General features: G+C 42.7%; 1 protein-coding gene across 2 annotated transcripts in view; it reads left to right on the top strand.

Annotated features, from left to right (window-relative positions):
- Window positions 1-14,597, top strand: part of SNAP25 (synaptosome associated protein 25) — a 117,269-nt gene that overhangs the window by 65,304 nt on the left and 37,368 nt on the right. For both annotated transcript variants that reach the window (XM_073553836.1, XM_073553837.1), the window contains exon 4: window positions 10,442-10,490. In XM_073553836.1, coding sequence (XP_073409937.1) covers window positions 10,442-10,490 — 49 coding nt within the window. The remainder of the gene's footprint in view (window positions 1-10,441; window positions 10,491-14,597) is intronic.

Raw genomic sequence — 14,597 nt, 5'->3', positions numbered from 1 at the left:
GAATCAAATCAATTATGTAAATGACACTCGGCTCAAACGCTGATCGGGGGGTCAGTATACTATGATCTGATTCTCTCGCATGAGAAAATCACGTCACAGGTGTGGAGAAGACAGAGAACTTAATATCTCCATCTTCTCTATTGTCTCTATGTCCACGTACATCAGACTGCACTTGGATGACATCTGAGTACACTCCAATGTTTTCCACGCACCCATAGACTCGCATGGGTGCGCATGATCCAATTTGCATAGCCACTCGTAGCATGCTGCCCCATAATATAACATTGGCCAGAGTGCTATCCGATTAAACATGGCATAACACTCATCCAATGTACAGTATATGCTCGTTGTTAGGCGTCGGTTTCCTGCAGCGACACAACAGGAATCCAGAACCTCACATGCTGCCCTGCAGCAAGCCATTCCTGAGGCTAAGTCCCTCTGCCGCTCTACTGAACATGCTCACGAGACGATCTCCCATTGGAGGTCGGGAGTCACGTGCTCAGGTCCTTCTCCAGATCTGATTGGTCCATCTCAGAGATCTGGAAGGTCCCGGCAGCGCACGGCTATAAAATGCCCGCATGGCCGCGCGCTAGTATAGACTTTACTTGCTAGATGTGTGAATGGTGATGGATGTATGATTCTGGTGACTGACTTATTAAGATTCCCCTCCCTCTGATATTACACATGTGGATAGGGAACTAGAGAAAGAGTCAGCGCCAGTCAGTGGCAAGCCTTAGGCCACTGTGCACACCGCACCTCTACACTAGCGTCCGATTGTGTCACGTCTCACGGCACTATCGTATAGCGGCTGTGTTTGCCGCTGCGCTGCAGTCAGCAGCACTTACCGGCGTCCGCGGTAGCGACGCTGCACGCACGGTTGGTCTAGACGGACACCGACCTCAGCCTTGGGCCCGTGTCCTGTGACCGGATACCGCGCGTGCAATTTAGCTGAGACCTGTGAGTCTAACAGGCTCGGCGTTTATGTAACAGCGCCTCTGTGAGCTAACAGAGTCCGCTCAGCGAACATCGGGTGGCGTTTAACCCGTGCGCGTTATACCGCCATATAGCGCGTCTGCCATTATTCAGCAGCAGTGATAACACCTTCTGCACGGTGGACCCTGAGCGGCGATCGCACTTTATTACTTATTTATTTAGTGCGTTCCGCCGTTCCTAACACTCGTATGAGCGAGCCCTAAGGGAAACGTCTGATCAGATTCATCAACAAGGAGGGGGGACACTGAGGAGCTGCCAAGAAGATGAGATAGGTGAAGAGGACAATCAGTACCTGTCAGTCATCAGAGAGCAGATGTCACTAAGGCTGTGTGAGTGGAGATTGAGCAGCGGCAGGGAGGAGGGAGACTGAGTGTCTGTCAGGCAAGGTGGTCAGGCGTTTGGCGGCAGCAGGGATTAGGAAAACGAAAGAACTATCAAACAAAGTAGATAAAGATTCAGCAGCAAGGAGGAGGCGCAGTGAGGAGCTGTCTGTCATGGGCGCAGTTTAACTTTCACAAAGAATTACACAACCATTTTGACATGCATTTTGAAAGTAAGCACGCCTGCCCCGTTGGGTCCAATACATCTTTCTAGTAATGTATGCATGGTGCATAGTGAAATTTGGTGACAGATCTGCGTTATAAATTTGTATTTTTTTGTGTTCATGACTTATAGTATATCCCTTTGTGCTCTTTACGTGTTTGAAAATGAAATTGACTCTGAAATTCAGTTTAGCACTACAGTAATATCACATTCAGAAGTTTAACTTGTAGTTCCAGGTCCCCAACAAAAAAAAAAATCAACTATGTATTGTGTCCTTCCTTTATTATTCCCCCTAGGGAATCATGAATAAAGTGACAAATAAGTATTCAAATGGGTGTGTACCTGCACTACAGTCCCTTCTGATAGGACAATGTCAGACTGCAGGGACACGCCCCCAACTGGTAACGCCCAGGTGTCACTTTATTTATAGACTCCAGAGGGGAATAACAGGGGAACACCACAATGCAGAGTTCTAATAAAAGCTGCTTGTTATTTCAAGGGGAGCAGAATGTTGTAGTAAAACAGAAATGTCAGCGGAGGTGAGAGGTCCTATTTAATGAAGATCTACTGTTGATTAGTGAGAGTCCTGCTCCTGATCACGTATTGAGATGCTAAGAATAGGCCCTCATAGGGGTTTGTCCAAGTATAGGGACTTTTTTTTTATTCAGCTTATGTATTTGAGGATAAAAATCGTTATTTCAATTGGGTATCATAAATAATTTTGCATCATTCTGCTTTTACAAGCTCTTTCCTTAGATGTGCATTCAATTTTAATGTGGTCTGTGGTCATAAATCAGCATAAAGACAGATAAAAGATTACAAACTCTCCTGTCCCACCGTTTGAATGAGCTCACTGATGGATTCTCAGACACCTCGTTCTGCAGCCAGCAGTAGACAGAGTAACATGGAAGGCAAAACGTGCAAAAAATATTATGAAACTCGATTGTAAAAATGATTTTTAGCCCCAAGTACGTGCAACTAATTAATATATATATATATATATATATATATATATATATATATATATATATATACAGTATATATATATATATATATATATATATATATATATATACAGTGGGTACGGAAAGTATTCAGATCCCTTTAAATTTTTCACTCTTTGTTTCATTGCAGCCATTTGGTAAATTCAAAAAAGTTCATTTTTTTCTCATTAATGTACACTCTGCACCCCATCTTGACTGAAAAAAACAGAAATGTAGAAATTTTTGCAAATTTATTAGAAAAGAAAAACTGAAATATCACATGGTCATAAGTATTCAGACCCTTTGCTCAGTATTGAGTAGAAGCGCCCTTTTGAGCTAGTACAGCCATGAGTCTTCTTGGGAATGATGCAACAAGTTTTTCACACCTGGATTTAGGGATCCTCTGCCATTCTTCCTTGCAGATCCTCTGCAGTTCCATCAGGTTGGATGGTGAACGTTGGTGGACAACCATTTTCAGGTCTCTCCAAAGATGCTCCATTGGGTTTAGGTCAGGGCTCTGGCTGGGCCAGTCAAGAATGGTCACAGAGTTGTTCTGAAGCCACTGCTTTGTTATTTTAGCTGTGTGCTTATGGTCATTGTCTTGTTGGAAGGTGAACTTTCGGCCAAGTCTGAGCTACAGAGCACTCTGGAAGAGGTTTTCATCCAGGATATCTCTGTACTTGGCCGTATTCATGTTTCCTTCAATTGCAACCAGTCATTCCGTCCCTGCAGCTGAAAAACACCCCCATAGCATGATGCAGCCACCACCATGTTTCACTGTTGGGATTGTATAGGGAAGGTGTTGAGCAGTGCCTAGTTTTCTCCACACATACCGCTTAGAATTATCACCAAAAAGTTCTGTCTCCGTCTCATCAGACCAGAGAATCTTATTTCTCATAGTCTGGGAGTCCTTCATGTGTTTTTTCAGCAAACTCTATGCGTGCTTTCATATGTCTTGCACTGAGGAGAGGCTTCTGTCAGCCCACTCTGCCCGTCTGGTGGAGGGCTGCAGTAATAGTTGACTTTGTGGAACTTTCTCCCATCTTACTGCATCTGTGGAGCTCAGCGATAGTGATCTTGGGGTTCTTCTTTATCTCTCTCACCAAGACTCTTCTCCCACGATTGCTCAGTTTGGCTGGACAGCCAGGTCTAGGAAGTCTTCTGGTGGTCCCAAACTTCTTCCATTTAAGGATTATGGAGGCCACAGAGCTCTTAGGAACCTTGAGTACAGCAGAAATTCTTTTGTAACCTTGGCCAGATCTGTGACTTGCCATAATTCTGTCTCTGAGCTCCATGGCCAGTTCCTTTGACCTCATGATTCTCATTTGGTCTGACATGCGCTGTGAGCTGTGAGGTCTTACATAGACAGGTGTGCCTTTATAAATCAAGTCCTATCAGATTAATTAAACACAGCTGGACTCCAATGAAGGAGTAGAACCATCTCAAGGAGGATCACAAGGAAATGGACAGCATTTGACTTAAATATGAGTGTCTCTTCAAAAGGTTTGAATACTTATGACCACGTGATATTTCAGTTTTTCTTTTTTAATAAATTTGCAAAAATGTCTACATTTCTGTTTTTTTCAGTCAAGATGGGGTGCAGAGTGTACATTAATGAGAAAAAAATGAACTTTTTTGAATTTACCAAATGGCTGCAATGAAACAAAGAGTGAAAAATTTAATGGGGTCGGAATACTTTCCGTACCCACTGTATATATGTATCATCATACATGCTTTTAAGTAAACAAAAAACAACTTCAACAACAGCGTCTATAATGTATATTTCATAAAAACCCTATTAACATAATGTTATCAGTAATGTTAAGACTACGGCTAGGGATTTATCGTTCCCCCACAGCTCTAGATGATCTACTGTCCCTTGTTGTAGCTTTATTTTATCCAGAAGGTCTAATAATCTGCCACCTATTAGGTCCTAAAGAATAGCTGGAATGAAAGGATTTAACTATCTTTAGTAATACTCCTGTGGAGTAGTGCACTCTGATAATGAGATTATATCATTTAATTTCTTAATATATTTTTAATATGGCGTTTGCTTTTTTTTGCACATTCGAATGGATGATGCAGAAGTGTCATTATATAACCGCAGCCTTGGCCGCGCGCCATGTTACACTGAAGGGCAGCTGTGGATAACGTTATACCGAATCAATGGTAATGCGATAGGTTATAACAGAATTACCGTGTTAATTCTGCTACTGAGAGTCAAGAAAAACAAATAAAAAATTGGTAAATGATCTCATTACTAAATTTAGGAATTAAAAAAGAGAATAGACCTTAAAGTAGGGGTCCTTTCCTATAGGACAATTTACCATATAGCTGGGCACGGCGCATGTATAGGTATAAAAGCCCTCCATAGCCCCCTTTATTGATCCGCCTCTGGATGTCATTTCTTTAGCAGACTGTTCTGTGCTGCAAAACGATCAAATACTGTGCAAAACGATCAAATACTGTGTGCAACGAGGCTGGCGACGCTTTTCATGTTTTTAAACTGGGATATAATGCAGCTCAGCCATATAAATAATTCATTAGAGAAGGATTAATGTTGCGCCATCTTAAATGTGACATAAGACAAAGGAAAGCCGGGAAAGGTTTGGATTAAATGGGCCCGTTGTGTTCATTATCACCAAACTGTAGGTGACACTTGTCACTATGAGTCTATCATAAAAATGAGAATTCCGTAACCCACGGAGACAGGAAAAACTGAATTAGATGTCCTGACCAGTGGTGAGCGGACCTGTGGATATTCCAGTCCATCAGGTTCGACTTAACTTTAGTCCAAAGTCTGTTTCGGTAACCAGAACTCTACTTGAACTCGAACTTATTGGAAAAAACTTTTTGACAGTTAGAGTGATCAATGAGTGGAGCAGGCTGCCACAAGTGGTGGTGAGTTCTCCTTCAATAGAAGTCTTCAAACAGAGGCTGGACAGACATCTGTCTGGGATGATTTTGCGAATCCTGCTTTGAGCAGGGGGTTGGACCAGATGACCCAGGAGGTCTCTTCCAACTCTACGATTCTATGATTCTATGAATCCGAACCCCATAAAAGTCAATGAGGACTCGAACATTGGTGATGTAAAATGGTTGCAGTAAGGGCTAGGGGGTTGCCAAAGGAATCTCTCTTTCTCTTCTCTCAGAATTCCAAACACTAAAATGGAGAGAAGCCCAGGTTCAGAGTTCAGCACCAGACACTAGGTGTCCGGTATGAACCCCAAACTTTACAGTTCGGGTTCACTCAACTCTAGTCCTAACACTAAATACCCCTCACCGACACGCCACCAGTCGAGGCTAACCTTTACCTGCCAAATGGGCCAGGTAGAGACTTGACCAATCAATGTTCCCTCTAAGGCCTCATTCAGACATCTAGGTTTTTTTTCATATACTTGAGAAAAAAGACCAATTTTCTTCAGTTGCTGGATCCGCTTTTACTTTAGTCATTTTTTCATATACCAAAAAAATCCAAAACTTCTCCTGTCCATTACTGTGTTGAAAATGGACAGCACGCAGAATGCACACCGATACTGTATGCTATCCATGATTTTCACGGACCTTTAGACTTGCCTTGGGTGGTTTTGATTTATGACTCAGATCAAAGAATGATATGCCGTCTGCAAAAAAAAAAGAGCACGGTCAAGAACCCAGCACTACAGATGATGATGGGTGCATGTTCTGTACGTGAAAAGCATGGATGCAACACACACATGAGAAACAGAAGTCTGAAAGACACAAACTGGACTCTGCTCACCTTCCCCATTTCCACTGCACCCGGTGATTGATATTGACCACATCACTGACATCACATCAACAGCGCTGCAGGCAATTAGTGAGCACCAAATGAGGGTTTCATTTACATGTGCATGACCACTGAGCACAGTGATTGCCTTCTGTGCTGTCCACGGGACGTTAGCGCTTCAGTTAAAGGGGTTGTCCTGTCATGTGACTGCAAATATGTGATTTGCATACTTCCAGCCACATTCCAACTAGACTTGCCTTTAGCGAGGCCGGATACAGTCTAGTAGGCATGAAATCACACACTTGCGGCCACACTAGCCTCTCCTACCACCAGAGAATCCTCACAGCGTGCAGTGTGCATGATGTGAGGATTCACAAGTCTGCAGTCACAGAGAGTGACTGCAGACTTGTAATTTTAGACCGGACAGCCCCTTTAATATAAGATGTCGGGAGCAGCTGCGGAGGCTCAGAGCTGGATTCGGGATGGTAAGTAGAGTTCGTTTTAAGAATACAAATTGCACCTAAGGAATTGAATTTTCTGGAAGGGGACAAGCCCTTTAATATTCATCAATGTAATAATTTGCTATAAAGCAGTCAGATACTATGCAGGGCCACATAGCATCCAAGTATATACAATTAAACAGCAGGCAGGTCTAGTTCAAGAAGAGGTGTTTTCTGTATCCCTGGTGGATACGGGTTAAAGATATCAACATCTTTGGGGTATTTTTTTCATACAAGCATGTATTTTGGGATAAAATTAATTTTTGCATTTGCGTTTTATAAAAATGTTGCACTGTTTGCCTGCTACAGCCTGTGTGACATTGACTTTTGCTGGCTGAAGAATTAGTTAACTAAAAATCCATCAGTGAGATTGTACTGATAGCAGAGTTTATACTGAGGAGTCAGTAAACAAGGTGGTCTAGGACAGTGAGAGGGTTAATGTTAGTGTAACCTGTGTTTTAGGAAAGTATTTGAGTGGAGATCATTTTACTATACTTGGTGTTGTTGGCAGAAGGTTAATATAAGGTGGTCTAGGACATTTGAGGGTCAATATAGAGATCCCAGGTGGTCTAGGGCATTGCAGGGTGAATATAGGGATCCCAGGTGGTCTAGGGCACTTCAGGGTCAATATAGGGATCCCAGGTGGTTTAGTGCATTTTAGGATCAATATAGGGATCCCAGGTGGTCTAGTGCATTTCAGGATCAATATAGGGATTCCTGGTGGTCTAGGGTATTTGAGGGTCAATATAGGGATCCCAGGTGGTCTAGGGCATTTGAGGGTCAATATAGGGATCCCAGGTGGTCTAGGACATTTGAAGGTCAATATAATGATCTCAGGTGGTCTAGGGAAATGAAGGGATAGAATAAAGATCCCTGGGGAGGGCAGTGGAAGTGTTAATGCTGCTTTTCAGGTGTGGGGTGGTAACATACCTTTACTTATCTCTACAATTGGCAGATAGAAGTTGGTGTGTCACTGTAACTGTGCAGCTGCACAGTTCTCTCTTTGAGCAGGCAGTTCATTTTTGGGGCACTCTATCCAATCATGACAGAAGGCGTTAGCTTTAGTGTGGTAAAGGGGGAGCACGGATGTATGAGATTTTAGCCATTGAACAAGACTCCAGAATTGGCAGAGATTAAAATGGATAAATTACAACATAAACTAGGTATTTTCCGATAAACCAGGACACATGACTCGGCTCTAGCGCAGACGCAATACCACGCGAGAGCACACACTTTGCGTTAGGTAAGAGTACAATGTGAGGATGTGCCGCACCATGCAGTCAGTGTGTGCCGGTGAACATCTTCTAGGGGACTTCTTCAGTCTCCAACAGACTGACAAAAGAAATTGATGACAGCACACAGTGACCAAATCAGAAATACGGAAAAGCTTGTAATTACAGCCAAGATGTAGAAGGTTTCAGCTAAAATAAACCACTGGATTATAATACGAGCTTCTCCAAATACTAATTTTCTGTGCTGTTTCCAAATTCTTTTTGGATAATTTGGATTTAGGGACTGTTTTTTGGGTTTTATATAATACCCCGAAGCCAGAGGTTCACAGTGAAAACTATGGCATGCATGTCAGGGGGTAAAACCTAGCAGAAGGTAATGAATTTTATCTTCATTTTCTTGAAAACATTTTCACACTGCAATTTTAGAGATTTCTAAACTTTAAGAATATCCATTTAAACCAAAATATCTTAAAAGGATATTTGAGAATGACCTTACATATGCAAAGACCCTAGGAACAGACTTTGCTCGAAGGTTATTCCCAGACGTGTTGGCTTGGCTTGGAACTCATTGGGACCTGTAGTGAAAAGACCCCATTGTAATATCACAACCTAGAGATTTCTATGCTCTTCTGCTGTGCCAGTGAGACCCTTAAAGTGAAACCTTCACCCCTCGTATTAACTATTCTGTCCTCCATTCTGAAATTGGTGGCCATTTCTCCTCTTTTCCAAAACGAGAGCTGTGGCTCTGAGGCTCTCCTCCTCTGCCTTTCTATTGGTGTAGGATGGGCAGAACACCATCGTGATTGATGCTAGCCCATCCCACACCACCGGAGAGGCAGGAGGACGCTTGCTTCAGACTTTCCACAGACCTCTCCACGTCTCATCACTGGAGAAGATGAGAACATGGCACTGATCTCAGAGCAGAGGCAGAAGGAGGGCATTAGGTATAATAACTATACATTAGGTGCCGGGATTTACGTTGTATTTCCGATCATTATCAGCAATCATATATGTGCAATATGGTATTATCTAAAGCAGGGCCGAACAGAAAACGACTGGCTGAAATAATGTAATTATTTAATTAATCCATTTTGACAAAAAATATTTGTGAGCGTTGAGTTTGCTCTCCGCATATTTTAGACCTGTTTGACACTATTGGGTTATGTCGAGTGTTCACGTTTAATGTCTGTCCACAAAACTTGCCTACATAGTATCGGAGCGTCTCTAGGCAGTTGACAACTCTCCTTAGCATCTCGTTTGACTGGAGGACTTGTCATTATGCCATAACACATCTTTATGTGCGTCATTTATTTCTCCAGCTTTCGCTAGAATCTTTATTATTATTCTGAAAAATGGAAAATGTCTATAAGAAGTTTAGAGCTTACCGTTCTTTTATGATAGGTCTGGAATGTGATATCCTATTTTATAGCTTATTGTATTTTATGTATCAATTTATCGGCGACTTGAGTGAATGTAGAAAGATGCTGTGTCATACAGGAAGCTCCAGTTTTAAAAAATTAAAACAGAAACTTAAAGGGGTTGTAAGCAAGTTTGGGAGTTATCACCTATCCAAAGAATAGTGGATAACTTCCTGATCTCTGGAGGTACAACCATTGGGACCACCAACAATCTTGGGGATAGTGGATAACATCCTCTTCGCAGGAGGTGCGACCAGTGGGTCCCCACCAACAATCTTGGGGATATTGGATAACTTCCTGATTGCTGGAGGTACGAACATTGGGATCACCAACAGTCTTGGGATAATGGATAACTTCCTGATCGCTAGAGGTAGTACCACTGGGAACACTAACAATTTTGAGGGTATTGGATAACATCCTGTTCGCTGGAGGTATGACCACTGGAACCCCAAACAATCTTGAAATCATGGTTTTGGAGTGGTGGTCAATCGGGCACACCTGTCCCCCATTAACTTTTCATGGTAGTGCTGAAGACCAGATGAGCCCTCTGCTCGGCTATCTACGATGGTCCCAAAGAGAATAAATAGACCAAGAGGTGAGCATTACTGAACACCACTGCAAAGCTCCAATCTCAAGATTGTTGGGGAACCAGTGGTTGTATCTCCAGCGATTGGGCAGCTAACCACTATCTGTCCAAACGTGGTACAACCCCTTAAAGTAGAAAATGTTCAGTAGATCTGTCATGTTCTCCAAAGCAAGAGCTGTGGCTCTGAGGCTCTCCTCCTCTGTCTTTCCATTGGTGTAGGATGGTCAGAACACCATTGTGATTGACGCTGGTCAATGACACTTGTATTATGATTCCAGCTCATAACGCAGCTTTTACAGTTATGATGACTATGGTCTGGATGGATCCCAAAGACTGTGATTTCCGCCTGTTTGTCCCTTGAATATATGACTTTTGCTTTTATCACACTCTTGGTTACTCTATCACTGACTTTTCTTTTTTTCTACTTGGGGAATTTAGAGCAAAGATGCCGGAATCAGAACCTTGGTTATGTTGGATGAGCAAGGAGGTAAGTTACTCGGAGAAAGCTCTCATATTCTTGTACATGATTAATTATGGTCAGAGAGTAAATAAAGATTGATCTTGTCTAGTACTAGATTATGGCTTTCCTTTTTTCTGGCTGAGTAAATAAATGTTACTTAATGATCTGCTTGAAGATTTAGCCTACACTAATTCATCTTTCACGGCCTCCATAGTGGCAAAAGAACTTGTAAATATTCCCTGTCTAGGAGACGTCTGTCGATTACCAATGTGAGGCCATGGTCGCACGTTCAGTATTTGGTCGTATTTCCCATTAGTATTTATTTGTAAGCCAAAACTAGGAGTGGGTGATAAATCCAGAAGTGGTGATGTGTTTCTATTTTCTTTTCCTCTGATTGTTCTACTGGTTTTGGCTTACAATAATAATAAATAAATAAAATAATCTTTATTTTTATATAGCGCTAACATATTCCGCAGCGCTTTCCAGTTTGCACACATTTTCATCACTGTCCCCGATGGACATACAAACTCCTTGCAGATGTTGTCCATGGTGGGATTCGAACCCAGGACTCCAGTGCTGCAAGGCTGCAGCGCTAACCACTGAGCCACCGTGCTGCCCTACTTACAAATACTGATGTCATATACTGATCAAATACTGAACGTGTGAATGGAGCCTAGGAGTGAATGAATAAAGCAAGACCTTCTTAAAAATGGTTTATTGTAACTAAATGAACACGGTGTGGAAATATGTGTAATTCCTAGTGCAGGGCACAAGAGGCGCTACATGACAATGGGATTTAAAGAACCTGAGAGAGATCATCTCTGTGTTGTTTACTGCCCTCATCATGTCCTGCACAAGGCATAAAATAGCTTTACCTAAAAAGTTTCTTGATAGTGACAACCTTTGTCAGTATTCCTTTTAAGAACATATGGTGTCTTTTTTTATCTTCAGGATATGTTGCAATTCCATAAAAACAAGGTCCTGTGCACTTCTGTGTTTTGGAGCTTACCTTGTTAGGGGTCATGTAGCCTTTTTAACACACAAAGATCCAATAAGAGGACATGTCCTATATGAATTCACTTTCTCCATGATGTGTTTATATATATATATACCGTATATTACCGCACATATGCCCTTCTCCTATATCATGTGTCTGACGGCCAAGTCTATGATAATCTGCACTGAATGACCATTTTATTACAGGTAGCACATCAGACCTTCTTTGGTCTTCAGAGCAATTCCTGCATTTCTCTAGTTGATAAAATTGTTTTGCCGGAATATTGGCTTCTAATAGTTGCAGCTAATTTGTTGTAGGAACGGATATGTACGGACCGCCCGTCATATCTCGCTTCAGACATGGTCTATATGTAATGGCATAAAATAACTAGAGGGCCAAAGGGCAAACTATAATATAATCAGTATGTACTTAAAATACGATACATGAGCTTCAATAAGTTGTTCCAAACTGAACTGGGGTAAGGGACTCAGACACAGGGAGTGCTAATGGCCCATGGTTTAGGAGGTGCAAAATACTTGCCTTGCCGCAGGCGACCCATACTATGCTACTGTTTATAGGAGTAATATCTGGGGGACTCTGAAGGCCAAGGAATCAAGAAAAACACACTGTCGTGTTCCTCAAACTAATCCATGACTATACTTCCCTTGTGCCATTATTCTGCTCATAGTGTCCTTCTGCCATTATGAAACAAGTTGCCTTGATGGGATCAAATGGGTCAACCACAGTTCTTAAGTAAGCCATATCCATAGATATCAGGGGATGCAGGTTTTGCCAAGAAAACGTTCCTCACACCATTACTCTATCTCCTCCAGTCTATACTTTTGATATCTGACATAACAGGTTCATTGATTTCTGACCGTCCCGTCAGAAACAGGCAACAGAAATCTGGATTTTTCTGACCATGTTGCTTGACTGTTCATCAGAATGATTCTTGGCATCCTCTCCTGACCTCTTAATCTTCCTATTCTAAGTATGCTTCTGACAACATTGCGCAAGAAATCCCCACAAGGTTGGCAGTTGGACTACTGGCCCTGGAAGTCAGTCCCCAATGTCCAGGCCTCATTCCAAGTTGCTTGAATAACTCGATTTGCCCATTCTAAGGTGAAATTACTAATCCATGGAGAACATGTTCACATGACTATGTACTCGTGAAAAAGCAAGTGTCTCTAGTAAAGTGGCCATTCAGTGTAAGATCACAGTAACCATACTTTGAATTCTTAATAACACCACACGTTCAATAAATGTGCATAATATTGTTTAATCCTTGAAAAATTATCTCCTATTTTTTTTATATCCACTTGTACCTTTAGAGACTTACAGTTGTGGTCAAAAGTATTGACACCCCTGCAATTCTGTCAGATAATACTCAGTTTCTTCCTGAAAATGATTGCAAACACAAATTCTTTGGTATTATTATTGTTACACCCACAGGGCGTGAAGATGTATAGTGGACCCACTAGACCACTGAAGGTGCAGTGGTAGCTGTATACCCGACACACAAGAGACAGGAGAAGAGCATCAAATAAACTAAAGATGTTAATTAAATAAAGCAAACAAATGGACAAGATGCCTGAGGGAAGAACCCTCTGGACCACGACACAGAACCACGTAGTGGAGCACCGGGCAATTTGTACCCCTATACAGGGGCTCCCCCGTCGCAACACCAGATGACCTTAATGCCGCGATGCCCGGACCAGAGGGACGACCCATACAGACCGTATAGAGGAGGTGGTGAGAGACCTGGAAGGTCTGAGTAATCACAGAAAGGCTGATCTAGCCTGCGATGGTCACTGGAAGATTCCAAGAGGAAAGCGTTGGTCAGTCTGGGGTAGGAACCGGAGTGTCCAGAGGGATCCAGGAGCGGGAACTGCCAGCAGAGGATTCTGAGGAGACAGAGATATTTAGAATATTGCAATGGCATTCAGAACGCAGAGCAAAAGCAGAGTGTGCCCTGAGTGGGAGGCAGCGATCCCACAGAATGAACACATTGTTCAGGCAACTCCCTCTTGAGGGAGGATGCCTTTTATGCACAGAGCATCACAGCACAGACAGCCCTAATAGACAACAGGTGCCCTGCTGTATTAAGTATGTGCAGGAAGCCGGGCGCGCCTCCTAAGAGCATAACCAGGAGACCTGCCAAGAGGATGCAAGTTCTTAGCAGAGAAAGGAGCCGCTGATTGTCTGGAGCCACGGACAGGGTGAGTAGTAGCAGTGGAGCTGCGAGATAGGCGCCAGTCTCCCTGCGCAGCCGAGACCGTGCCTGCGGCTGAGGGCATGACAATTATCTTCATTTAATTTGTCTTAAATGAAAAAACACAAAAGAGAATAAAGCAAAACATTGATCATTTCACACAAAACTCCAAAAATGGGCCAGACAAAAGTATTGGCACCCTCTGCCTAATACTTGGTTGCACAACCTTTAGCCAAGATAACTGCGACCAACCGTTTCCGGTAACCATCAATGAGTTTCTTACAATGCTCTGCTGGAATTTTAGACCATTCTTCTTTGGCAAACTGCTCCAGGTCCCTGATATTTGAAGGGTGCCTTCTCCAAACCGCCATTTTTAGATCTCTCCACAGGTGTTCTATGGGATTCAGGTCTGGACTCATTGCTGGCCACCTTAGAAGTCTCCAGTGCTTTCTCTCAAACCATTTTCTAGTGCTTTTTGAAGTGTGTTTTGGGTCATTGTCCTGCTGGAAGACACATGACCTCTGAGGGAGACCCAGCTTTCTCACACTGTGCCCTACATTATGCTGCAAAATTTGTTGGTAGTCTTCAGACTTCATAATGCCATGCACATGGTCAAGCAGTCCAGTGCCAGAGGCAGCAAAGCAACCCCAAAACATCAGGGAACCTCCGCCATGTTTGACTGTAGGGACCGTGTTGTTTTCTTTGAATGCCTCTTTTTTTCTCCTGTAAACTCTATGTTGATGCCTTTGCCCAAAAAGCTCTACTTTTGTCTCATCTGACCAGAGAACATTCTTCAAAAACGTTTTAGGCTTTTTCAGGTAAGTTTTGGCAAACTCCAGCCTGGCTTTTTTATGTCTCGGGGTAAGAAGTGGGGTCTTCCTGGGTCTCCTACCATACAGTCCCTTTTCATTCAGACGCCGACGGA

Source organism: Dendrobates tinctorius, unplaced genomic scaffold (assembly GCF_039654945.1).
Source record: "Dendrobates tinctorius isolate UK_male_01 unplaced genomic scaffold, ASM3965494v1 ptg000203l, whole genome shotgun sequence".
Lineage (NCBI taxonomy): Eukaryota > Metazoa > Chordata > Amphibia > Anura > Dendrobatidae > Dendrobates > Dendrobates tinctorius.
Note: the sequence above shows the minus strand (reverse complement) of the source record. Positions and strands in the feature narration are given on the sequence as shown.